Source organism: Lepidochelys kempii, chromosome 10 (genome assembly GCF_965140285.1).
Source record: "Lepidochelys kempii isolate rLepKem1 chromosome 10, rLepKem1.hap1, whole genome shotgun sequence".
Lineage (NCBI taxonomy): Eukaryota > Metazoa > Chordata > Testudines > Cheloniidae > Lepidochelys > Lepidochelys kempii.
The window spans coordinates 39,848,003-39,875,078 of NC_136389.1; the positions used below are offsets into that span (position 1 = coordinate 39,848,003).

The 27,076-nt window shown below is 48.4% G+C and overlaps 1 protein-coding gene across 5 annotated transcripts in view; it reads left to right on the forward strand.

The window, feature by feature from the left end:
- The window catches only part of STRA6 (signaling receptor and transporter of retinol STRA6), a 54,546-nt gene that overhangs the window by 23,414 nt on the left and 4,056 nt on the right, over window positions 1-27,076 (forward strand). For 3 of the 5 annotated variants that reach the window (XM_073363070.2, XM_078854627.1, XM_073363071.1), the window contains 13 exons: window positions 2,353-2,431; window positions 3,459-3,544; window positions 6,384-6,523; window positions 7,535-7,701; window positions 8,141-8,263; window positions 12,381-12,448; window positions 14,315-14,385; window positions 14,970-15,031; window positions 15,759-15,942; window positions 19,058-19,133; window positions 19,450-19,583; window positions 25,526-25,643; window positions 26,898-26,999. In XM_073363070.2, the coding sequence (XP_073219171.1) occupies window positions 2,353-2,431; window positions 3,459-3,544; window positions 6,384-6,523; window positions 7,535-7,701; window positions 8,141-8,263; window positions 12,381-12,448; window positions 14,315-14,385; window positions 14,970-15,031; window positions 15,759-15,942; window positions 19,058-19,133; window positions 19,450-19,583; window positions 25,526-25,643; window positions 26,898-26,999 (1,410 nt within the window). The remainder of the gene's footprint in view (window positions 1-2,352; window positions 2,432-3,458; window positions 3,545-6,383; window positions 6,524-7,534; window positions 7,702-8,140; window positions 8,264-12,380; window positions 12,449-14,314; window positions 14,386-14,969; window positions 15,032-15,758; window positions 15,943-19,057; window positions 19,134-19,449; window positions 19,584-25,525; window positions 25,644-26,897; window positions 27,000-27,076) is intronic. The other 2 variants (XM_073363072.1, XM_073363073.1) reach the window with 2 other exon arrangements.

The following is a 27,076-nucleotide window of genomic DNA, read 5'->3' on the forward strand; positions in this document are numbered from 1 at the left end:
CTCAGATGACAATTCATGTATAAGTTGCGGCTGTTACTATTGTATGACAATTTGCAGTGTTCAGCTAATTAAATAACTTCCTTGGCTGAACAATCCTTAACTCTACATTGTGAGTTAATGATGGACTGTTCCATTGTAACTGCTTATGAGGCTGTTGGGTGCTGTGGGGTATATATCTCACATCGCCTTGTGACCTTGTTTTGAGTGGCTTATGGGTGAAGAGGAATTTAACTCATACTGCATAGCCAGCTGTTGTTTTGCCTGTTACAGAGGAGACACGCTGCTCTTTGGAGACTTTGTTTGCTCTTTCTTGTTTATCTTACTTTTAAAACAAAAGCCATTCAGATGGAAAGTGTGTGGTGCTTCTGTGGGGTGGGGAATCCTGAGATGATAGGAGACTTCAAATATGGCAAAGGAGAGCAGTTAGCAGAGAAGAGGAGCAGGAATAGTTGAATGTTTTTAAATGCAGACTGCTTGTAGAAGCATTTTATGATTGCTTTATAATGGTTTATACACTTGCTGTGTGGTTAGCACTAATTAAAGTATAGGGTTCCTCTATCACACTCTGATCATCATCTGACTTAGATTTTCAGACCGTCTGACTTGGATTTTCAGTTCTACTTCCAGAGCTGTATCTATAACTGCATTAATGGTAACCTCAGAACAATTTAATAAACACAGAGAATATGGGTTCTTCCCGGTCTGAAACCCAGCTCTGCAGGAGCAAATGGAAATCTGCTTGGGAAGACTCAAGTACATATGTTACAGTTTGCCTGCAGTAAGCACAGAAAAGAGCCGAGATCGCTGAAGGTCGGTATGCTTTCTGACTGGCTATCTAAAACCAAATGATGTTCAATAATGATGATAGTCATTACAGAGTGCTGCACAGATGTGGCTTTCAAAGCACCTTACAAAAGTGATGAAGCACAATCCCTGTTTGACAGATTGGGAAACTGATGCAATGGAGAGATTAAGTGACTTGTCCATCGTCACTGGGCAAACTAGTGGCAGTCAAGTCTAGAACTTAAGTCTCTAGCTCTGTGCTTGGGCCATTAGACTCCTGGCTGTGTTTCAGAGGCCTTTAAACATTCAAATGTGGCTGGATATATGTGTCATAAAACTATAGTTAAGAGGTAACATCAATAGAATGGGGTATTGTCACAGAATAACTCTTCTCTGGAGGCTACATCAAAGTCAGGGGACCTGTGGGACATGTAACATGAAGCAGGAATGGTTTTCAAACTGAGAGGCTTTCGAGCCTCACATAGAATTCCATTAAAACTAAGGATGCATGAACCAAGGTTTCATCCAAAACTCTTCCTGAACCTTTATTAAGGTTTCGAAAAGTTCTTAAAACACTTCCTCCCTGCCCCCCAAGTGCATTTTGTGGTATTTCTGTCCCAGCTCTGGGAACTTTTGTGAGCAACTCATACTGAATTGTAGACTGTGTGCCCCCAGATTGTTCACAAACATCTGAATGTTTGGTTGCCATCCCTACTCAAATCCTCCAGCTGCTGTTGCCTAATGAAATTAACACAAGGCTGGGAGTCAGCATTTGGGGATGACTCTGACATTGAGTCTGGCTGGGACCTTAGGAGCATCACCTAGCCTCTCTGACCCCATTCCTCTAAACATTCCCCAGTGCTTTGTCCAGACTATGTGAGGACTAGGTCTCTAATTACCTCCCTCAGCAGCCTCTTTCACAGCCATCAGACTCCATCCTGCTCACATTAAAGTCAATGACAAAAGGCTCATCGACTTCAGTGCTGGCAAGATTGGGCTCATTGTTAAGCAACTTGACTTTATATTCAACCTAAACTTTCCTCTGCTTAATTAGAACCCATTATTCCTAGTTATTTTGCCTTGGTCCACCCTAAACAATTCCCCTTCTCTTTCCTGGCTGTGGTATTTACTCCTGTCAAACATGTTTTACATGATGATCAATCTTTCTGAGTCACTGAGCCAAGCTATGCATATTGAGTGTCTTTTAATCTTTGCTCATACATCAGCCCTTCCAGCCCCTCTGTCATTTGGTTGCTTTTCCTTTTGTAATACGGATCCTTTCCCATTAGTAGAATATATTTAAACTACTATGTAAAATCTGCCTAGCATCCCCCTGGGCTGCTCCGCAGAAGGCAAGCTTTTTGTAGGCATGGCTAAGATATTGACACAAGTGGGCAAACGATGGGGAATAAAAAATATACTTTCTCCTTGAGGCTGGAAGAACACAACTGCAGAATTCTCCTCTAGCTTCTCTAGGCACAGCATGTCATTACATTTGATTTTCCTAAGTCTTCGCTCCTCCTTTATGTAATGAATATATTTTGAGTGGCTTTATTTCTCTTCTTTCAGTAAGTTTCCTAGTGTTATCCCAGCCTGCGATCCCACCATCCCCAACCATCTTTATCACACCTGCATGGCTCCTATATCTGTAAGTATCTGTCGAGATTCCATCTTTGGATGAGGCTGGGGTTTGTGCAGCCTTCTGAGGGAAGTCACATCCGTTTGTCTGTGTCGTTGAGGCAGTAATTACTGGGGGATGGGGGAGCTTCTCCGGCCAGGACCATGCAGAAGGTCAGATGATCATCAAGGGCCCTTCTGGCCTTAATCTGTGAGCTGTGCTCATGAGTGTGATATGAGTGCCTGAGGTTTAACTCAGCAGAGCTATCAATCAAGCACCTCTTTAGGTGCTGAAAGTCCCTAGCTTATCAGAAGAACAGATGCTCTGCTGCAGCCTGTACTTCACGTTTCCACTTGCTGCCCAATGGGTCGCTTTTAGTGTAATTTGCTCCCTGTGTCCCACTCAGCTTTTGGCCCCTCTTCAGAGGTTCCCAGGAAGCATGCCAATAACAGTAGTAGTTTTGCAAGATAGACGCCTGTTCACTAGAACTCCACTGAAATCCTCTTTGCCCGCAACTCTTCACCTAGGCCACTCACTTGGCACTAATTGGTAATGACATTTGGTCACCACCACCCGAAGTTTGGAATGTTGGGAGAAAGACCCAAATGACTGGGTACTCCCTTGGACCTCTCTGGAGATCACCAATCTCCAGATGCTCAGCTAGTGTGTATAAATCAGCCTGCCTCCAGTACAGTCAATGGGAGCTACAGACGTACATCAGCTGAGGCTCTAGCTCCCTTTCTTGTTCTTTGGTTCATTCCATGCCACACGAACGGTGTTCCTGCCCTTTATTCTATTGCTTCACCAACCTGCATGTGGGAGCTGCAAGCCCTCTCAGGCAGGGACTGATTTATTGCCCACTGTTGATTCCCTGTTACTTAGACCTATAAGCATCTCTCTGTTTGGCACCTTCTTGCACAGCAGCACACCTCACTGGGTATCTGATATCCCCATACATCCACCCATGAGGCCAGAGTTTAAAGAGATGGGGCCAGGGGTTTGCACCCTCATAGGTACTTTTACTGTTTTGATTATTTGTCATTGGCTCTCTTTGCAGCTAGCCGTGCTGATAGTCTTGTCTCTGTTGGTGAAACGCAAGAGCCTCTATAAATGCTGTTGGAATGGAGCACCTGGACTGCTGAGGTACCCAGAATAACCCCATATCCACACCTCTGCACTCATCTAACAACACTGCTCCCTTGGCTGAGGTTTACATTTGTTTTCATGTGACTGCACTCCCTGATGCTGTTCAGACTGGAATTGCTGAAATCTCTTAATGACCCCGATTCCTCAACTGTCTCTGATTTTGCCATCCAAAATTATTATGAGCACAGTTTTGTGGGTGCACCTGTTAGCCCTTGGTATATCTAGTGTTCTGATTTGCAGAGAGTCGGCTGTTGGGTAGCTTGGCACCTTGGCACTTTACAGCATGGCATGTAACTAGGCTAGGAGGTGAAATGGCAGGTGTAGAATTCAAGGCTGCATTTCAAACCCCAGGCTAGAGGCAGGAAGGGCTGGATCAGGCTCTTTCTGGTCAAAATTTTCAGCTGTCTCCAAGTTCACGATAAGAATCTTAAAGCTTGGGAGCATTATCTAACCTAACCTGAACCTTCTTCTCTTTACTGCTTTCATGGCTTTCCCCCCTTCCACTCCTCTTCCCCCAGCAGGCTGACCTAAGAGCATGGGGCAGCTTTTCTTTTGACAAACTAAGAGCTATGACCAGGATGGTTGCTTCTGAGTCACTCTGCCATTCATGTGGCAACCCTGATGGCTAGCCTGGTGGTCTAGGCCAACACTGTTCCGGTCAGATGGCTGCAGACTAGACTAAAATCAAACTGAAGAGAGGCCTATGCTCCCAAGGAAACCCTGCTGTGCACCTCTTTGTGCAAAACAATGATGTTGCCATTCTCCTCCCAGCAGCGGGGGTTGACTGTGATACCAGAAGACTAAACAATCTATCCCCAGTCACAGAAAATTTGAAATTCAGTCAGTAACTGGAACCCTTCCCACTGGTATCCTCCTCCAGGATCCCAGACCTTTGCTCACACTGTTATGCCAGGTGACTCTGGGAGCTTTGCTACCAGCTGACCTTGATATCTGTGTTCTAGAACTTGGAGTGGGGGAGGGCATCTGATCTGCCATTAAATAGGGGGTATGGAGTGACTTGGGCAATTATTTAGAAACTCTAGTGCAGTAGACACCCCCTTGTCCTTTGACTACTTCCACCTGTTCATCATTCCTTACTGTTATCTCTAATATCATAGAATCATAGAAGATTAGGGCTGGAAGAGACCACAGGAGGTCATCCAGTCCAATCCCCTGCTCAAAGCAGGACCAACACCAACTAAATCATCCCAGCCAGGGCTTTGTTAAACCGGGCCTTAAAAACCTCTAAGGAAGGAGATTCCACCATCTCCCTAGGTAACCCATTCCAGTACTTCACCACCTTCCTAGTGAAATAGTTTTTCCTAACTAGTTTTTCCAACCTAGACCTCCCCCACTGCAACTTGAGACCATTACTCCTTGTTTTGTCATCTGCCACCACTGACAACAGCCTAGCTCCATACCTCTTCAGGTAGTTGAAGGCTGCTATCAAATCCCCCTCACTCTTCTCTTCTGCAGACTAAATAACCCCAGTTCCCGCAGCTTCTCCTCATGTGTCATGTGCCCCAGCCCCCTAATCATTTTCATTGTCCTCTGCTGGACTCTCTCCAATTTGTCCACATCCTTTCTGTCTTGGGGGGCCCAAAACTGGACACAATACTCCAGGTGTGGCCTCACCAGTGCTGCATAGAGGAGAATAATCACTTCCCTCAGTCTGCTGGCAATGCTCCTACTAATGCAGCCCAATATGCCTTTAGCCTTCTTGGCAACAAGGGCTCACTGCTGACTCATATCCAGCTTCTTGTCCACTGTAATCCCCAGATCCTTTTCTGCAGAACTGCTGCTTAGCCAGTTGGTCCCCAGCCTGGAGCAGTGCATGGGATTCTTCCATCCTAAGTTCAGGACTCTGCACTTGTCCTTGTTGAATCTCATCTGATGACTTTTGGCTCAATCCTCCAATTAGTCTAGGTCATTCTGGACTCTATCCCTACCCTCCATCATATTTACCTCTCCCCACATCTTAGTGTCATCTGCAAACTTGCTGAGGGTGCAGTCCATCCCATCATCCAGATCATGAATGAAGATATTGAACAAAACTGGCCCCAGGACTGACCCCTGGGGCACTCTGCTTGATACTGGCTGCCAACTAGACATAGAGTTGTTGATCACTACCTGTTGAGCCCGATGATCTAACCAGCTTTCTTATAGTCCAATCATCCAATCCATACTTCTTTAACTTGCTGGCAAGAATACTGTGGGAGACCGTATCAAAAGCTTTGCTAAAGTCAAGGTATATCACATGCACTGCTTTCCCCATATCCACAGAGCCATATGGATCATGAATTCCCATGATCTCACCTTTTAGTCTATAAATCACCATGCATGCCTTTGGGACAGTAGAAATAAGAATTTTCCATCCCTGAGAGAGGTTGCAGCTCCATGTTCCCTGCAAATGTGACAGGGACACTCAGCAATGACCGTGAAGAACCACCTGAGTCCTTAGGGCAGCTCAGAGAAGCCCAGGGTATGGCTGTGCCAGGGTCAGGTTGGGGATCAGTTTCTTCCAGCTAAACAGAGGATATGGGGGACCCATCCAGATATCTTGGTGATGAGCCATGCTGGCAAATGGGACAGACAGGTACATCCCACTGGCCATTCAATGGGGGCTTTGTGGTAACTCCCCTATCCCAGCTGTTGTATGATGCACCTAGTGGTTACCCTTTGTGTCAGAGACAGGTGGATGTGGTGCCCCAAACCACTGTGCCCTTCTCTCTCAAGCTGTCTGCAGTGGAGGGAAGGGTGATCTCCATGGGGAGGTGGGGGTAAGGAGCACCCTGTCTATTCTCATTCTACCCCCCACCCTCCCTGATTGTTGCAGCCCTGTGAATTTCTTGGAGGCAGAGGGCCACCAGGGGCTTGTGGCAGCAGTGTTTGGAATCCTCTTCTCTTCTGTTTGTGTGCTGGTGCTGGATACCGACCCCCTGCCATTCATTGCCAGCTCCTCCCCACGCAGTCGAGGTAATGCAGGTGGTGCTGGGTCTTCCCTTTCTGAAGTTTGCGGGTGTTTTGCTGTTTCAGTCCATTGGGTCCCTCAGAAGCCAGGGCTGTCCCCACAGGTCTGTCCCAGGTGGGCACAGGGATCTCATTCAGACCCAGTGCAGGCTTTCCCCTAACTGGGTGACACCCTGAATAACTGTCTTCATTTTTTGGCTACCTTTCCCCACATGCATAAATTTGTTTGTTTTAACATTTAAAATGTGTTGGGCCTCCCCTGGCCCTTCCCCAGGCAATGTTTGGCCAATCTATTGCATGTCCTCTTGCACACAGATCAGTGCAAATATACTCCAGATTTTCAGACAGCATGTGCTACTGCTAACAATGGACTATTTTACAACTGGGGGAGCGGGGAAAGGGACTGCAGCTCCAGCAGGGATGGGCAGGGCTCCGTTGAAAAAGCCAGTGCTGTTGTGACTTGGGCAAAACTTTGTGAAGCAGCCTTGTGCTCTGTCAGGCCCTGCCTAGTACTGCTGTTCCATGGCTTGCATTAGTACTGGTGGGGCCTGCCATAGAGGCACTGGGAAGCCAGAGCTCCAGTTGATGTGAATGGGAGCTGCAGATGCTGAGCTCCTCTGAACTGAACCAGACAAAACCAACTGGGGCTGGAGGGGAAGCGCCTTGATCTAAAAAGTGACGGTTCATCTGAGCTTCATATGGCAAAGTGGAGGCATCCTGGCAGTTAAACTCTGCTAAGCGGAGGCAGCACCCTAAGGTCTCATCCAGTGAGCATTTTGCATGGGGCAGGCTGATGGGAAGCCCTCATGTGATGGTGGTGCCAAGGGGAAGAGAGGTGCCATGGCTGGCTGTCCCTGCATGCCATTAGCATGGACTGGATTTCCAGTCTCCAGCTTTGGGTGGCTTAATGTCTCCTCTTAAGCCAATATGCAAGTCAAGGGCATCACTTTGCCTATTAATCCTTGTACTGAGAGCTCTGCAATTTTGTTTTTTCTCTCTCCCCACCCCCTTGTCTAGAGTACTGGAAGATCATGGCTTTGCTCTATTACCCTGCCTTCTATTATCCTTTAATTGCATGCGCCACAATCAGACACCGAGCCGGGTACTTCGTAGGCTGCTTGCTCTCCTGGTGCCACTGTGTGGTCCATATCTGGCAGAAAGTGGACTGCCCTCAGTCGTCCAAGGTAAATGCAAATGAGATGCATAACATGGATATTGTTCTTCTTTCCTGGTCATATCAGCTACTAAAGACATCTCCAGGTAAGTGGAAAGGGAGCGGGGATGAATGGCTGGTGCTTGGAACTGGGAGAGACACTTTCACGGTGAAGCCTCAAGTCAGGCTCTTCTTGAGCCTAAGGTGTGGATAACTGAAGTGTAGGCCACATCGGAGCAGAGCCCTTGCAATCTCCTAACCTAATGCAGATGGAATAAGGCTTTTGGCTACTGCTGCATTCTGGGCACCTGCAGGCATCTGAGGAATCCTAAACTGTGAATCTGAACTCTTTGGATGGAGGGGCAACAGGAGCAGGAAGTTGTAGGTCACAGTACATAGAATAGTACGTACAGGCTTGTGCTGAAGTATGAAGTGATAACCACACTTAGCAACTGTCCTCTTCTCCCCAGATTTACAGGTATTATTCCCTACTATCTTATGTTCCTATTATCCTCTGCCTCATAGTCCTGAGCATTTGGTATCCAGTACTGCTTGTCAGGAGCTTCACACAGGAGAAACAGACTGCTAGAGAGGTAATGCACTGCAGCTTCCTTTCAAATCCATGCTGTGTTGACTCCGCTAAGGGCACTGTGTAGAAAACATAAATTTTGCCCCTTTTATGTTAGTTCCACTCCTCTGCAACAGTTATGTACTAGTTATTGGTTCAAATTTTGATCGTGTGTGTGAGCTAATTAATTAGTGAATAAGACTTTAGTGTCTGTAATCAGAGCTGAAGATGTGCCCAGCAGAGCAGATGTGGCTATAGAAGAGACACAAAATGTGGCATGAATCAGACAACTTTCAAGAAATATGCCATTCTCTGTATTTTATGTCTTTTAAAACACATTTTGGAGTGTATTGTCTTATTGGCATGGAAACTGATCAGTTTTGCAATACTTTAAATGCCATGTGTATTAATTTTTTTCCTTAATAGCAGGTCTCTTCTATTTTTATGTGTGAAATAGATCATCCCCATTTTGTAGTGAAAATGCCTGAGGTACTGATCTTGGTTCTCTGAAATCCATGGTCACTAAATGCTTTTGACTGGTCATCGCTCTGCCAGATGGTTTTCTCATATTGTTTCCACATCTGTCTGGCCTTCTACTTAGAGCTTGTCTACAGGGAAATTTACCTGCAGTAAAAACAAGGAGTCCTTGTGGCACCTTAGAGACTAAGAAATGTATTTGGGCATAAGCTTTTGTGGGCTAGAACCTACTTCATCAGATGCATGGAGTGGAAAATACAGTAGCAGGTATATATATACATAGTACATGAAAAGATGGGAGTTGCCTTACCAAGTGGGGGGTCAGTCTAATGAGACAATTCAATTAACAGTAGAATACCAAGGGAGGAACAATCATTTTTGTAGTGATAATGAGGGTGGCCCATTTCAAACAGTTGACAAGAAAGTGTAACAGTACGGGGAAATTAGTATGGTAAAATCAGTTTTTGTAATGACCCATCCACTCCCAGTCTTTATTCGGGCCTAATTTGATGGTGTCCAGTTTGCAAATTAATTCCAGTTCTGCAGTTTCACACTGGAGTCTGTTTTTGAAGTTATTTTGTTGAAGAATTGCTACTTTTAAATCTGTTATTGAGTGACCAGGGAGGTTGAAGTGTTCTCCTACTAGTTTTTGAATGTTATAATTCCTAATGTCAGATTTGTGTCCATTTATTCTTTTGCGTAGAGACTGTCCAGTTTGGCCAATGTACATGGCAGAGGGGCATTGCTGGCACATGATGGCATATATCATCACTACCTGCAGTAGTTCCTTTTGTGGACGCTTTCTTGCTCCTGAATAGCTACTGTGTGACTTTTTAAAATTCACACCCCATCCTAATCCAAAATAACTTTCAAGTGTAGATAAGCCTTTAGGGTCGAATGGGGCCACCCAAGTTCTCTAATTGTAAGGCACACTTTCCGCATCCAACTTTGCACACTGGGATGATTGTCTGTGTGCACAAACCCCTTGTCTGTGCATGTAAGTCAGTTTCCTCACTTCCCAAGTGCGTCACTTGCTTACATGGCTATTTACGTCTGTATCTTGTCTGCAGGCTTAATCAGCTGAGCAGATAGAAATGGCTGGGTGAAAACCAGAGGCAGACTCTGCAAAGCTGGCCCTGAGTGTTTCTGTAGGGTTAGGCTTCAGGAACTGACTTAACTAAACACTAAGCTGTGAACAGAGCCTCTACTGCAGGTTTTCTCAATCTTCATTGCATCACAACCCCCTTCTGACAACAATAATTACTACACGACCCCAGGAAGGGGGACCAAAGCCCACGCCCTGCTGCCCCGGGCTCAGGAGCCAAAGCCCAAGCCCTGCCGCCCTGCGGGGCACTGAAACTTGAGGGCTTTAGCCTTGGGTGGCAGAGCTTAGACTTTGGTTTCAGCCCTAAGCCCCAGCAAGCCTAATGCCAGCCCTGGCGATCCCATTAAAACTGGGTTGCAACCCACTTTGGTGTCCTGACCCACAGTTTGAGAACCACTGCTCTAGTCCAAACTCTGCAAATATTTTATTAGCTTTCCCCCCTGGTATTTCATTACTTCTGGGCTCCAGCCAAGATCAGAAGCTGAAATGGTGGGAAGAGGCTGTTCTAGGGGCACATTTGGCTTGTCCAGAGTTAGAAAGCAGAGGAAATCAATGTCCCCATGAGCTTGCAAACCTAAGAGTGTCAGCTGAACATCAAGCTTTTATAAGTTCATTTGAGCCAACCTGCTGAGCCTCTTCACTCAGTGCTATTGACTCTCCAGTAAACTCTGTTCTGTGTTGTCACTTCCCACCCACCCCCTACTCTGGGGCTTGCAATCACTTAAGTTACTTTTAATTATTCTTCCAAGCAAACAAACCTTCCTATTTTATCTCCTCTCTGCTATCATAGGCCCAGCAGGCAGCCTTCCTCCACATCCAGCATCAGTCCTGTTTGAAAAGGGATTTGAGATGCTGAACTTCCTCTTTCCTTGCAACATCCTGATTGCACTCCAGCCAAGTGTCATTACATGCAAGGGGAATTGGAAGGTGCTCATCTCCCAAGCTTGAGTTATCAGTCCTTAATGCATCGGTTTTGTTGTGCCTGGTCACCTCCCAGGATCCTACCCCTTGGAACTTGGCTTCAGCCAGAGTCCTCTAATGCTGCCATTGGCACTCTAGTTGCTCCCACAAATGCACAAGGTGCTCCTGTCCTTCCCTATATCTCCCAGAGTAAGAGGAGTGTGGCTGAAGTTCAGTGCATAACAGTGGTGCTGGAACTAGGGGTGCTGGTGCACCCCCTGGCTTGAAATAGTAATAAAAAAACATGATTTCCATGGTTTCTGTCATCAGCATTCCCACTATAAAAATTGTTCCACCTCTGGTGCATAACAAACCTCCTGTGATGAGAGTAAAGCAGCTGGGTGTTGTTCAGCAAGGGAAGGCTCCCATTTTGAGTTGTCTTGGAATGATCCAGGCTATGGAAGCCATCTGCTGCCATCATTCCGGGCTCTGAGGAAAGAAGGTGATTGGTCTAACTTGTTCTAAATGCCTGCCCCTCCTACTTCAGCATAAGTGCTGTCAATGCTAATCCTTGAACCTTTGCTGGGAGTACTGCCTATTCCCTACCTGCTCCCTCTGGCTGAGCCCCTGCCACTTGCCACCTCTGTATCCCAAGTTCTCCAGGTATCCCCATCCTAGCTGCCAGTTCTTGGCACACTGGCTGTGCCCACGAGTGCCCCAGAGGGCAGTGGGTTTGATGGTTCTGGGGTTTTTTTATCTTGCTGTATTTGGAGAGAAAGAAAATCTCTCTTCTGTGTAAACTCCTTAGCTCAAGAAGCTTAGGCATCAATGGGTCCCATTCAGCCCAGAACTGGTGTCTCATTGTTTTTCCCCCCTAGGTTTTCATGGCAGTAGGGGATAATCCCTTAGGATCAGACAACCTTTGTTTGGAGGATATGGGGGGAAACCTATTTTAAAAATATAATAACACAAACTCTCTCCCTGACCCCCCACCACCACCAAAAACAAGCAAACAAACAAAACCAAAACAAATTCACCCCTTGCAGATTTCTTAGTGTTATACCAAATCCTGGATTTAGTCTAAAGAACCCTCTAGTTCACCTAAATCCTGCTCCCAGTATTTCTTAGCATTGGACTGAGTGTTTTCCTTTTGGTCAGTCTGGTATCAAAATGGTCTTTCAGGCTGGAGCCTGTGATTCTCGCATCTAGATTGATATTTAGGCTCTAGTGAATGAGTCAGTGTTCTTCCAGAGTGATTAACTCAAATGTTTTGTTGCAAAATGTCAATAAAAGTTGTTCATCTAAAAAGGGGATTGTGTAACACTTCTTGGTGTGGAAGTTTTATTCCTATAGCTGAATGCAACTGCTTAATGATTCTATTTGAAAAAAGATGCTAGGTGTTGAATGAATTCAATATCGGAGGCTGTCAGTAGACGGTGCAATGCTTTCCCTAAAGAATGTATATATGGAAGGGTTTTCTTCGGCCAGGGGACAGAAGGGAAGCAAGAATTGGACAAAGGTAGAAACCTTTGAGCACAGGGCTACCTATAGGGCTTTTGTAGATAACCACCCTAAGGAGAGAGAACCATGGCGTTGATTCAGGCATCTGACTGTGTCCTGTATCCAAATAACAAGTGGGCTTTTGTGCTGCTTTCTTTAGGTTGTAGGGAATGGCTATTATAATGAATACCTGAAGACTATCCTGGCCAAAAGAACACCCAAAAGAAGGTACGGCCAAAACAATGCTCTTCCTCTTCTGCAGGAACTCTGCCTAGTTCTAATCCAGTGTTTCTTGCCTGGGGGTAGGTCAGTAAACAATGGGGGTTATGAGTACAGCTACGTTTTATTCACGGGTATTTTTAGTAAAAGTCATGGACAGGTCACGGGCAGTAAACAAAAATCCATGGCCCATCACCTGTCCATGACTTATACTATATACCCCTGATTAAATCTTGGGGTGGGGGGGCAGCCTGGGGATGCTATGGGTGCTTGGGGGGGGTGTTGGCTCGGGTGCTGGGGGATGAGAGTGGGGGACTAGGGTTGCCAGGCATCCGGTTTTTGACCAGAATGCCTGGTCGAAAAGGGACCCTGGCGGCTCTGTTCAGCACCACTGACCAGGCCGTTAAAAGTCTGGTTGGTGGCGCAGCGGGACTAAGGCAGGCTCCCTGCCTGCCCTGGCTCCAAGCAGCTCCCGGAAGTGACCGGCATATCCGGCTCCTAGGTGCAGGGGCAACCAGGGAAGCTCCGCGTGCTGCCCCCTCCCTGAGCACTGCCTCTGCAGCTCCTGTTGGCTGGGAACCATGGCCAATGGAGCTGCAGGGGCAGCGCCTGTGGGTGCAGGCACCACGCACTGAGCAAAGTCGCCTGGCCCCTCTGCCTAGGAGCTGGACATGGCGGCTGCTTCTGGGAGCAGCGTGGAACCAGGGCAAGAAGGGAGCCTGCCTTAGCCCCGCTGTGCCACCGACCAGGAGTCACCTGAAGTAAGTGCCGCCCGGCCGGAGCCAAAACCCCCTGCCCTAGGTCAGAACCCCCTCCTGCACCCAAATCCCCTGCCATGGGTCAGAACCCCCACACATACTCCAACCCCCTGCCCCAATCCGGAGCCCCCTCCTGCATCCCAAACCCCTCATCCCCAACCACACCCCAGAGCCCACACCCCCAGTCGGAGCTTGCAAAGCACTACCCAGAGCCCTCACCCCCTCCTGTGCCCCAACCCCAGCCCTGAGCCCCCTACCCAAACTCCTGCTGGGGGGTGGGGTGGGCGATGACCCAAGATTGCCCCAGCAGCGGCCAGTGCAGCTGGCCCAGGGGCCGTCCGAGCTGCTCAGGCAGCCCCCAGGCCAGCCATACCAGCTGCTGCAGAAGTCACAGATTCCACGACTTTCCGTGATTCCATGACCTCTGTGACAAACTCACAGCCTTACTTGTGAGACATTGAAAACTTCATTAGTCTAAAGCAAAGAAAATCTTTCTCTCCCCTCCCCACATACCCTTACCCTCCAACATCAAGTATTCTGTCACCTTCTCAAAACACACACATTATGGATGTAAATGTAATCTTTACTGGGTTTCATACATGACCATCATGCTGTAGTTCACACAGGAATTCAGGGCAGTCCTATGGCCCATCTCATACAAGGGGTCAGACTAGACGATCCCACTGGATCCATTCTGACTTTGGATTCCATTACTCTTGTTATCACTGACACTTCTTTACTCTTATACCAAATGTAAGGGCATTTTGACAATTTTGACTTCAAATGAGGGGTGGCTGGCCTAGAAAGGTTGAGAAATGCTGCTCTGAACAGTGCTACTTGCGACTGTTAGAAAGGAAGCTGTTCTCGAGGTGGTGGTAAGCTCAGGACCACATACACTGGCTGGGCTGTGCATGGGGAGCCTGGGGCTGGAGTGGCTGTGCATGCTACAAGTCAGGACTGAGGTGTATTGGCAGAACTGTGTGTACTAGCTTCATCAGAACTTCCACCCAAAAGGACAGGCTGCTGGTGCTGATTGATAAATGTTAAAAATCAAAGCAGTGTTTTTGTTCTGGGCCAACGTTTCATACCTGACTCATCGCAATTCTTCCTCTTCCAGCTCCAGGAAAGTAAGTCTCCTCTCAAGGGCCCAGATGTATTTACGCTCTTACATCTACACACCCCAGGAAGGTACCGTATGACAAGATCTTCTGATGCGCTCTTAGGCATAGCAGGGTCTCTGGCACCAGACTTCCTCCCACATGAAGTAACTGTTTCTTGGCTCTCTCTCTCAAAGTATCTATGCCGAGGCAGCTGCCGTACTAAATATGCACAACTCAATTTGCATGAATTGTTATCTTTGTGAAAGGAAATTTGGGGCGTTGCAGGGAGAGTGCTAACTCCATTGGCATGACAACCTTGTGTCCCAGATTGCATGAAGGTTTCTGTGTTATTAGGCTTCTTCCCTCATGTACTTGTTTAGCAGTTCAGTTGACTGTTGTTGCATCAACAGAGTGGATAGGTGGAATCTGGATGTGCTGAGGAAGGCTTGGATGAAACCATAGTGGTGGGGATGCTTTTGTCTATAAGGAGAAGGGTCAGACAGCTATGAACAGATATAATGAAACTGGATGGATGGTGAGAGTGACTGACACTGTGAAGGATTGGAAGCCCAGATGGATGCCTTTTGCTAACTTGTCACCCTGCTGCTTGTAAGCCTCAGGCTGGAATTGGTCTCCTGTCTCTTATGTCCCCCTGTCATTCTGGGATTTCAGGGTTCCAGGTTCCTCTGAAGCTGGTTCTCTCTGTAACCACAGCCGTGATTGCTGTTTACCAGGTAAGCCTGTAGCAATGCCCCTGCTGGGCCTGTGGATGGCTGTGCTAGCCTGTCCTGTTGTTTCCCATGCCCTACTTACATTCTGTGTGAGTGGGGAAGCAAGATGGGCAGCCCCATCCAACTGCCAGGCTCCTGCACCCATCCCACCCAGTCTGTGACTTGCTCTGGGCACTGCGAGGGTTCTCCCAGGGGCAAGAAGGATTAACCTCAGTGACAGGCTGCATTGTCCCAAGGGTCACTCCTGGCTGACGGAGCCTGCAGCACCCCTCTGTACTCATTGCAGCTGTCACTGTGCTGTGGCAGGGTAATCAGCTTCAGCAAGGACCAGACTCTGGTCACAGCCCTGGTTTCCATCTGCAGCAGGGCCAGACATGACAGCTGCCTACAGCTCTCTCTGTTGGTGTTCATTTTGTGTGTTCCTGCCAACGCAGTGGGCGAGAGACTGGAACTGAGGACTCCTGCCCTGGCAGCCTCAGGCCAGTCCCAGTTTGCATAACAGACTGGAGTTTTTAACCCTTTTCTTGCTGTCACCTTTCCATTGAGTCTGAGGCTCTGGCACCCACATCCCCCTTGCTTCCTCCACTCCATGGCAGTGTCCAGGATGTGGTCAGCAGCTGCTGTGGGGTGGGAGTTTACCACAGTGGCGGTGAACAGGTTGCTGGTGTACATGCATGAGCACACTCCCTTGCACACTGTCTGTAGCGCTCACCAGGCTCTTGGTTCACAGATGGCCTTGCTGCTGCTCGTCGTCTTCGTCCCCAACATTCAGATAGTGAGGGCAGGGATGACGAAGGAAATCACTGTCCTGCTGGTTCAGTTTGGTGTTGTGCCCTCAGAGAACCCAGGGAGTGTCCCTGGAGACATGGAGCGGGAGCTGAACACAGTCAGACACTATCTTTGGTCACTGGAAGGTGAGTCTCTCCAAGTCTGTCAAGCTTGATGCTGGGGGTGCCCATGATCCCAGTCCCATTTCCCTGCCTAAATCCTGGGCTGTCTGTGTAGAGGTCCGGTACAGCATGGAGGATGGCAAGGAAAGCTTCCAAACTGCCATGCTTTGGCGTGACGTCTTGAAGGGGGTGTTCAGTCTGTATGCCTCTCCTTCCTCCCCACACTATACACACTTCTCTGTCCCGGAGCTCTCTGCTGAGACTACCCAAGAAACAGGCAATTTGTCTAGGTGACAGCAAAGGTCTGTGATACTGAAACTTACCCTCAGGATCAAGATGCACCAAAGAATTCCTGACCTCTTAACATTTAAGTATCAACTCTTCCTCTTCAACTAGAGCAAAGCTGCACAGACCAAAGCAAATTCCCAGCTCCCCAGAGTGAGAGGACAACAACTGCTTCAGTTTGTTTTTTCTCTCTCCTTTTAATGAGTAAAAATAACTAAGGGCTCCACTCAGTCACTGAGCCATTTGTCCCATGGTAATAGAGACACCTGCATAGCAGTGCGGTGAACATCAGCTAGACTGGCTTACATAGTGGTATGTAATGTTTAAAACAGGAGTGTGAACACTGTGAATCTTGGGTTCTGTCCCTGCTCCTGAGCGTGTTGCTAATCCCATTGTTTGTGGGTATGCAGGGAGGTGAGGTGTGGTTGGTGTTGGGAGGGAAGTTCCTGGATGTAAGAGATTAAAAGTTCAAAAGTCTGATCCAAAGAAGTCAACAGGAGTTTCTTCATTGACATCATTGGACTGTGAGTCTGCCTTGAGACTGCAGTTCAGCAAGGTATCGAAGCACATGCCTAGAGAAGCATATGTGGGGTCAAACTACTCAAGTGCTTCAGTAAGGCATGTATGTACATACCTTGCTGAATTGGGGTTCAATAGCTGATCTCATGGGCTCTCTGTGGTAGTGTTGGTGGGAGGGGTTTGATAGGAGAAACTTTCAAACCGAAGCATAGTCATGGGAATTGGGACAATCTGAAATGCTGCACTGTCCTCTGAGTCTTTCCGAGAGGTTGGTTTGAAATTTAGAAGGGGCCTGGTCCCCTGGAAGGATGCCAGGAAGATTAATGTAACAGGACTCCAGTTTCCAGTCGCTGGGAGGTGAGTGCCTAATAGTGCTTTGATTCCATTGAAAATTACTTCCACTAACAACTTCTAAAAGGCCCAGAGCATGTTTTTTTGCTATGATCTGTCTGAAGTCTCTCCTTCACCTCCCCTCTGATTCATTCCCCCCGACACACACACTCTTCCCCTGCTTTCTCTTAGCATTAGGTGCACAGGTGTGCCATGTGGGCTGGCTCAGTGCAGGGGTTGTACCTCCAGTTTGTGGTAATGGGTCCCAATCACAAAGAAATTCTAGAAACTGGAATATGGGGCTGCTGGGAAAGGAGTCTTGGAGAGTGAAGAGGATGGCTCAAAGGTTAGGGGAGTAACCTGGGACTTGGGAGACCCCTGTTCAATTCCCTCCTCTGCCACAGGCTCCCCTATATGACTTTGGTCAAGTCACTTAGTCTCTCTTTGCCCCTATTTCCCATCTATGCAATGGGGATAACAGCTCTGCCTTGCCTCATAGTGGGTTTTGGATGCTAAAGAGTGTGAGATGGCCCTTTTTGAAATAGTTTGTGTGCCTCTTACTCAAAGCAGGAGCTGTCAGCTCTTTTCCTGACACTTTCCAGGCCTGAAATTTCTAGGCCTGGTCACTAAAACCCCCACCAGGCTGCATAGCAAAGTTCTAAAATGTGGATGCTGCTGCAAAAGGCAGAGAGATGGAGACATGAAAAGAAAACCCTGGTCTCGTGCCAGCAAATAAAGAGAGCTGTGAATGCCAAGCAGGGAAGGGGGGCAAGAGGAGAAATGTATCCACAGCCAGCAATTCCATGCTACAGATGCTATTGTTCAGGGGGACTTTGATATGTATTGGAATTGAACAGATGGCTTCTAGAGTGTGTAACTACAAAGCCCTGGTGTGGAGGGGTGGGGGATTGGCTAATTGGGAAAGGAGGACAGGCAGATGAGCTCTTGGCCCTGTTGCCTCTGGCTAGCATGGTGCTCCCCTTGTTCAGTCAGCCTCTCCTTTATGCACTTAGAACAATGGCAGCACTTCTTTGCAAACAGCGACACATTAAAAATCCTACTTGCGATTGTCTTTCTGACATCTCTCTCCACATCCCAGCTCCCCCCTTCCAAAGATATTTTTACAGCCTGTCATTCCTTTCACACTTCTGCTGGCTGATTTCTGCTGTGACATTTCGAATGTGTCTAACTCTTTTTGTAGACTCACTAAGTGCTTGGGGAGGGAGTGAGGGTGGGAAGAGAGTGGCTAACTGGGGTGACTGGTAATGACTATGGAGACTGTCTCTGGGTGAGTGGCCCTTTAAAGGGAGATAGGTTCTGTCCCACCTGTAACATTTAGCTCATCTTTCAGGTGGAGAAAAGAACTGAAGTCACATGCTGGGTAGATCACATAGTTAACTCAGGCTGGGGTGGTGGGGGGCAGAGACCCAGAAGGAGATTCCGGGTAGCGAGCCCTGGGAGTCACTCACTGCTTGATTTGAGGGGTGAAAGAGACTTGGAGTGGCTGGGCACAGTTTTGAGACTGGATACCCCAGGACGGATGGACTTTTGTCTTTAATGACCTAGCTGTAGGCTGTCACTGCAGCCACCAAACCAGGCTGTCACTGCAGCCACCAAACCAGGCTGTCACTGCAGCCACCAAATCACGCCTCCCTCCTCCAATTTTAGCAAGGTGGCCAAGGATTGAATGGGATTGCTAGTGGAGATCCCTCTGGGGCAGGATGGAAGTGTGCTAACAGGACAGTGCTGGGAAGCCTGATGCTGCCCTTGCATATGTTGCAGTGATTGCATAAACAGAGCCCAAAGTCATCCAGTTCTGCCCCTCTGGCACTAGAGATGTAGCAATGAAAATGTCACAATAAACTTGTAAATCCAGTGTCAGGAAGATGTGAGGGGGGAAAGTCCATTGAATGGTGGGCAGTAGCTGGGTCCAGTTCTGGATCTAGCACAATCCATTGTATTGCTCTGGTTCAAATGACAGCTGTCTCTGTCTGCTCCCTTACAGTGTGCTATGTCTGTTCCCTTGTGCTCTCCTGCCTGCTCACCTTCTCCATGCTGATGAGGTCCCTGGTGATGCACAGGTGAGAGCCTGTTTCTGACTTTCTGTTCCCAAGCCTCAGCACGGTGGACTAGAGAGAGCTTTCTGCGTCTTCCCCACCCTATTCCCTGTCTGAGATCTCCCCAGATAGTGGAACGTGGGGAGACTGGGCCTGCGCGTGGAATGAGGGACTCTTACATACTCTCCTTCATACTAGCTTTATTGCTTACCCATCTGCCCTGAACTCCTTCAGGGGTTGGGATAACCCTGGTCATAGAACCAAAATGCCTTTCCTACACACACCTTTCCCATGCTGCCTTTGGATGTACAAAAGGTCTATCTGGCCTCTCTTTCCACAGGGCCAATCTGAAGGCTTTGTACCGAGGGGCTGTCCTAGATGTCTTCTGCCGTGCCCAGATGCTCTGCCCTTCCCAACAGGCTCTGGTCTGTTGGATGAGCTTTGCCAGCTTCCAGACTGCATTCGCCTGCTTGGGTAACTCCTCCTCAAAGAGGAACCAAACACTCTGTTGGTCCTTAGGCCTAAGAGACGGTGTCATGGGCTGGGGCTTTGGAGGGAAGAGTCGAATTTTCACAGGCTCTAGGTAAATGCTCAGGCATAGTTGAGATACATAAGCTCAACTCCTCAGCTGGTGTCAATTGGCAGAGCTCCACTCACAGTTAATGCAACTGCCAGGATTGACACCAACTGCAGCACTCAGGAAGCACCACACCAGGATACGGAAGTGGAAATAGTTCGGTTTGTCAGTAAAAGTGGAATCTTCTGTGGAAGACTAATCCTTTGTTTAAAATGCCCCCCAGTCTTATTTAGTAGGCCTGGTTACCCCTCTGATGGAAAATCTTTTGAGCAGCCCTGGTTAATAGATGACATGAGCATGTTCCAGACATAAGTAGGGTATATTTATAGATGGCATTAAGCCTATCGGAAGAAGCTACACATGGTTATGAGCAATCTATTGACCCCTTGGCAAATCCAGCAGACTTTGCCCTGGTCTACACTACGGGGTTAGGTGGAATTTAGCTGCATTAGGTCGATTTAAAAATGGATGCATTCACACAACCAACCCCGTTCCGCCGACTTAAAGAGCTCTTAAAATTGACTTCTGTACTCCTCCCCAGCGAGGGGAGTAGCGCTAAAATCATCCTTGCTGCATCAAATTTGGGGTAGTGCAGACGCAAATTGATGGTATTGGCCTCCGGGAGCTATCCCAGAATGCTCCAATGTGACCACTCTGGACAGCACTTTGAACTCCGATGTACTAGCCAGGTACACAGGAAAAGCCCCGGGAACTTTTGAATTTCATTTCCTGTTTGGTCAGCATGGCGAACTCAGCAGCACAGGTGACCATGCAGTCCCCCCAGAATCGCAAACAAGCTCCAGCATGGACCGAAAGGGAGACACTGGATCTGATCGCTGTATGCGGAGAAGCATCTGTGCAGGCAGAACTCTGAGCAAAAAGAGGAAATGCAAATATATTTGCCAAAATCTCACGGGGCATGATGGAGAGAGGATACAACAGGGACACACAGCAATGCCACATGAAAGTTAAGGAGTTCAGGCAAGCCTACCAAAAGACAAAGAAGGCAAACAGGCTCTCCGGGTCAGAGTCCCATACATGCCACTTCTATGATCAGCTGCATGGCATTCTAGGGGGGGACCGTACCACTACCCCACCACTGTCCGTGGACACCTGCAAGGGGGGAGTCTCATGCAACAGGGAGAAGGATTTTGTTGATGAGGAGGAGGAGAATGTGGAGCAGGCGAGCAGTGAATCCGTTTTCACTGGCAGCCAGGACCTTTTCATCACCCTGGACCCAATACCCTCCGAAGGCAGGATCTCCGACCCTGAAGCCAGAGGAGGCAGCTCCGGTGAGTGCACATTTGTAACTACAGTACAGGGTTTAAAAGCAATAGTGTTTAATGGTTGATTTGCCCTGAAGAATTGGGATGCATTCGCAGCCAGTACAGCTACTGGAAAAGTCTGTTCACATGTCTGGGGATGGAGGGGGAATCCTCCAGGGACATCTCCATGAAGCTCTCCTGGAGGTACTCTGAAAGCCTTTGCAGGAGGTTTCTGGGGAGGGCTGCCTTATTTCGTCCTCCATGGTAGAACACTTTACCACAGCAAGCCACTAGCAAGTATTCTGGAATCATTGCAGCACAAAGCGTGGCAGCAAATGGTCCTGGGTTTTGGTCGCATTCAAGCAACATGTGGTCTATATCTTTCTGTGTTAGCCTCAGGAGAGTGATATCATTCATGGTCACCTGGTTGAAATAGGGGAATTTTTGTAAGGGAACAGTAAAAGGATCCTGTTCATGCTGGGCTGTTTTGCCTTGTCGCGGTGGAAGGGGTGAAGGGATCATCCCAGAGAATAGCCACGCGGTGGGATGGGGGAGGTGTGTGCTGCCCAAAAACTGCAGCCCCTCCTTTTAAATGTGAAACCCAACCCATTGCTTGCTATGGGAAAGGATGGCACTGCAGTTTGAAACCATTCCCACGTTATGCGTAAGAAGCCAACCCTGCATACCCTGTGCCTTACCATGGCTGCCTGGAAACTGAATTCTATTGCCCAGCTGTGTGTGATGTCTCACCATACCAGCAGGCACTCAATATAAAAGGCAAAATGTGACCTTGTACCTAAAGCACATGTGCTGTCTGCTGTGAATTGCTTGATTCAATGTGAAAGAGTATCCCTTTTGTTCTCAGAAATGTATCATCTTAAATTTTACTCTCCCTTTTTATCTCCCCGCCCCCCAGGTGCAAATGTTTCTATGCTCCCGCATCATCTCCATCCCTGAAGTTATCACAGATTAGAAGGCAAAAAAACCACACTCGTGATGACATGTTTTCCGAGCTCATGCAGTCCTCCCGCACTGATAGGGCACAGCTGAATGCATGGAGGCATTCAATGTTAGACGCCAGGAAAGCATTAAGTGAGCGCGAAGAGCAGAGGCAGGAGCACAAGGAGCGGACGAAGGAGGCGATGCTGAGGCTAATGGGGGAGCACACAGACATGATGAAGCATCTGGTGGAGCTGCAGGAAAGCCAACAGGACACAGACCCCCCGCTGCATCCATTGTACAACCACCGGACCTCCTCCCCAAGTTCCATATCCTCCACACCCAGATGCCCAAGAACACAGGGGATGGGAGGCTCTGGGCACCCAGCCACTGCACTCTAGAGGATGGCCCAAGCAACAGATGGTTGTCATTCAAACAGTTTGATTTGTAGTGTGGTTACAAAAAGCAATGTGGCCTTGTCCTTCCCTCCTCCCCCACCCCACCCCACCCAGGCTACCTTGTCAGTTATCTCACTTTTTTTTTAATTAATAAAGAAAGAATGCATGGTTTCAAAACAATAGTTACTTTATTTCGAAGGGGGGAGAGGGTGTGGTATGGTTACAGGGAATTAAAATCAACCAAGGGGGGTGGATTTGCATCAAGGAGAAACACACACAACGGTCACACCATAGCCTGGCCAGTCGTGAAACTGGCTTTCAAAGCCTCTCTGATGCATAGCGTGCCTAGCTGTGCTTTTTTAATCGCCCTGCTGTCTGGCTGCTCAAACCTGGATGCCAGGCGATTTGCCTCAACCTCCCACCCCACCATAAACGTCTCCCCCTTACTCTCACAGATATTATGGAGCACACAGCAAGCAGCAATAACAATGGGAATGTTGGTTGCACTGAGGTCTGACCTAGTCAGCAAACAGCACCATTCTGCACTTGCTCAGCCTGTAGTTGAACTGTTCCTTACTACTGTCCAGGCTGCGTGTGTAAGGCTTCATGAGCCATGAGAGCAAGGGGTAGGCTGAGTCCCCAAGGATAACTATTGGCATTTCAACATCCCCAATGGTAATTTTGTGTTCTGGGAAGTAAGTCCCTTCTCGCAGCTGCTCGAACAGCCTGGAGTTCCTAAATATGCGAGCATCATGCACCTTTCCCAGCCATCCCACGTTGATGTCGGTGAAATGTCCCTTGTGATCCACCAGTGCTTGCACCACCAGTGCTTGCACCACCATTGAGAAGTACCCCTTGCGGTTTATGTACTGTGGTTTACGTACTGGTTGGCAAAGTGGTCCGGTGCCAAGATGGGGATATGCGTTCCGTCTATCGCCCCACCACAGTTAGGGAACCCATTGCACTATGATCTGCACATTTCCCAGAGTCACTACCCTTGATAACAGAACGCCCTTGCTACTTGGATCACAGCAGCCCCCACAGTAGGCTTGCCCACTCCAAATTGATTCCCGACTGACTGGTAGCAGTCAGGCATTGCAAGCTTCCACAGGGCTATTGCCACTCACTTCTCAACTGTCAGGGCAGCTCTCATCTTGGTATTCCTGCGCTTCAGGGTTGGGGAAAGCAACTCACAGAGTTCCAGGAAAGTGGCCTTACGCATGCGAAAGTTTCACAGCCACTGTGAATCATCCCATACCTGTGACACTGCGGTCCCACCACTCTGTGCTTGTTTGCCTGGCCCAGAATCAGCGTTCCACTGTATCAACCAGCCCCTCTGCTGCCATGATGTGCCAATTGCCACAGCCTGTGCTTTCAGGAACATCTGTGTCCATGTCCTCATCAAAATCCTCCTCGTGGTGGCGTCTCTTAGCCTGGTTCTGCATATACTCCAGGATAATGCACAAGGTGTTTACAGTGCTCACAACAGCAGCGGTGACGGTGAGCTGAGCGGGCTCCATGCTTGCCGTGGTATGGCGTCTGCAGGAGAGCAGAGTTGCAGCGGAAGCAGTGGATGACGACGGTTAGCAGCACCCAGGAGGACCAGAGCAGATCCCCCGAGCTGCAGGAGAGCAGAGTTGCAGCAGAAGCGGTGGATGATGATGGTTAGCAGTCGTACTGCACCATCTGCTGACAGCAGCACCCAAGACACAACAGCAGCAGTGTCGCTGAGCTGAGCGGGCTGCATGCTCGCCGTGGTATGGTGCCTATGGAAAAAAGGCGAAACGATTGTCTGCCGTTGCTTTCACGGAGGGAGGGGCGACTGACGACATGTACCCAAAACCACCCGCGACAATGTTTTTGACCCATCAGGCATTGGGAACTTAACCCAGAATTCCAATGGGCGGCGGAGACTGTGGGAACTGTGGGATAGCTACCCACACTGCACTGCTCCGTAAGTTGATGCTAGCCATGGTAGTGAGAATGCAGTCCGCCGACTTAATGCACTTAGTGCGGACATACGCAATCGACTGTATAAAATCAATTTCTAAAAATCGACTTCCATAAAATCGACCTAATTTCGTAGTGTAGATATACCCTTAGTAACACTATACTAAACCCCTATTAACCTTTGATAAATGGAACAAGAACAAAGGTTGAACATAATGGACAGGCACTAATTGACCTTTTTGGCCATTTCAGCAGTGAGACCAAGGGCTGCATTGGCCATGGAGCCTGAACTCCCTTCCCACCACGCAAAAGTAACCTTCTAAGTCAGATGGGATGTGTTGCAGAAGTGGGAGGGGACGCTTGCCCAGCCTCTTCCACATCTGACTGGTAGATAAGTGGTGGATTTCAGTCTGCAGGGCTGTCAAGCTGCACTTTCCCTAGTAGTGAAGTGGCAGGCTTGTAGCCATCGCAATCTGCACGGGGGCTGGGGCAGATTGCCTTAGGGAACCTGAAAGAACACACACGAGTCACATATCCTGATGTTGGGAATATGACGCTTTTCTGAACTCCTAGTTTTAATGTCCTTACATTGGTGAGCTGAATGAATTAGCAGTGTGATGTACGGTATCCCGCTGCTTACCTCTTAGATCAGGTTAATGAATCGTTGGTCCTGTGGACCCTGCTGGTGTTGGTGTGATTGTTATTAGAAATCACAGTTCCAGACCCCAGAGCTGGCTCTTCTCTATGTGACTAATGAGCCACATGGTAAGAAAATGCTGACCCCCAATTAAATCCAATAATGAATTGTGTGTGAGTGTGAACATGACAGAGTAGACCTAGTAAGTTAACACATAGGTGGGAGGGGAAGTAACAGATTGTCAATGGAATTAGGTTGAGGGTTTTTATTTTTAAAGCAGTGTAAAGGAGTTAGGTGCATAGGGTGGGACTTTCAAAAGCATGTAGGTGATTTAGGGGCCAGTTCCCATTGATTTTCAATTATTTAGATTTTCAATTATTAGATTTAATGGAAACAGAGTGCCTAACTCACTTAGGCTCCTTGGAAATAACCCCAGTCTAGATATGTAGTGTGTAAAGGAGGGGGGGCTTGGAAAGATGGTGCAGCTCTGAGGAACATAAATGAGGGAGTAAATAGGGTTAGAGGAAATGTCTGTTTTAACACCCTCCGTGGCTGTGCGCCCACTTACTAGAGACTGATAGTGATTCCTCCACCCTTCTCCTGGCAATTTTTTACCCCTTCCACTGTGGCTGATGCTCTGTCTCTCAAAGGTCTCCTCACCCAGCAAGTGATTTTCTTTGTCTGCACCGTGGGCTTCACCTTCCTAGTGGTCATTCCACTCCAGTCAGGCACAAATATGCATCTGTTTAAAATCCTGGAGAACATGTGGTAAGTGCTTTTCAGACCCAGCAGGAGGCACTGGGGAGCTCTGGGCTAAGGAGATAAGGAATGGGATACTCAGTCAAGCCACAAAATTACCTCAGGTGGGCAAGTGATAAAGACAAACTAACTAGCTGTCCTTGAAGAAACAAACTTAACAGTCCAGCTGCATCATGTCAGGATGTTCCATCCACAAATCACTGCGGTTCTGCATCCTAATACAATGCCATGGGGGAAGGGGAAGGTATATTTGGGGCTCTTCAATTGCCCTTCTGCACAATAGGATCAGCTCTGGCGAAGCTGGGGTTGTCCCATGGATTTAAGACAGGTGGCAATCCTAGAGCTCCATCTTCCAGCTGCAGGCAAGGACTCCAAGCTAAATGAAAGATTATTCCACCATCCTGATTATTACCCTGCATAGCTCCCTCCTTGTGCAGGAGGCATTGAGCACCCATGAGACTGACTTGTCCAGTGCCCAGCATTTCTGAAAATCAGGCCCTTGCTGCCTGCTGAAGGAATGGGCTACAATTCTCACACAGCCATGACTGATTGTGTGTTTTGGGGACCCCATGCAGAGGCTGCTGAGAGACTGGCCTGACCTTGGAAGCAGGGCTCCAGATCTGAAGCTTCCCAAAGTCTGTTTTTCAGGGCTGCTCTGATCCTGGGGCTTGGATTGGGCCTAACACTGGCCGCATTGACCCTGATATTTATGGATGCTTTTAATGGCCTGGTGATCTTTCTCTTCCTTCTCCTCCCCATCCACATTCTCTGCCAAATCAGGGCCATCATGGCAAACCATCAAAATATGGTTTGGGGTTCCCCTAGCTCTAAGCTCTGATTCACCCTCCAGTGGCAGGTACTATGGAATAATACTGGGCAGACAAGTCAGCAAGGGCCAGACTGTACTGTGAAGCTCTGAGGATCAGGGCTGCCCTGCCCCCAGGAGCTCCTAAGGGGTAGCAGCATTGTTGCCTTCCCAAGGGCAGGCCAATGCCACTGTGAGGGAGCTGTAATTCACTCACGCTTGTTCCCCAGAGGACGCTGGCAAGTGGCAATTTCTGTGCTCTCATAATCATAGGGGCTGCAAATTGTCTAGCCCCTGAGCACATGTGCTGGGCTCTTGTACCTCTCCTGCCCCCCATTTGGCCCCTCCAGGCCATGCCATAATCTGGCCCAAACATTCAGATCATCTGCTCTATGAAGAACTGTCAGGCAAACCCACTGACTGGAATCTGCCCCTTCCTTGTCTTCTCCCCCGCCCAGGCCGTTCTGGCTGACGCTGGTGCTTGCTGTGGTCATGCAGAACTTGCTTGCTCATTTCTACTTCCTAGAGAAACACCACCTGCAGAAGGAGCTGACCAACAGGTGAAGGGGTGTTGAGTAGCTAAACATGCACACTGTTTTGTCTCTGGTCCCAGGGGCTGTAGGACACCTAGTCTGGG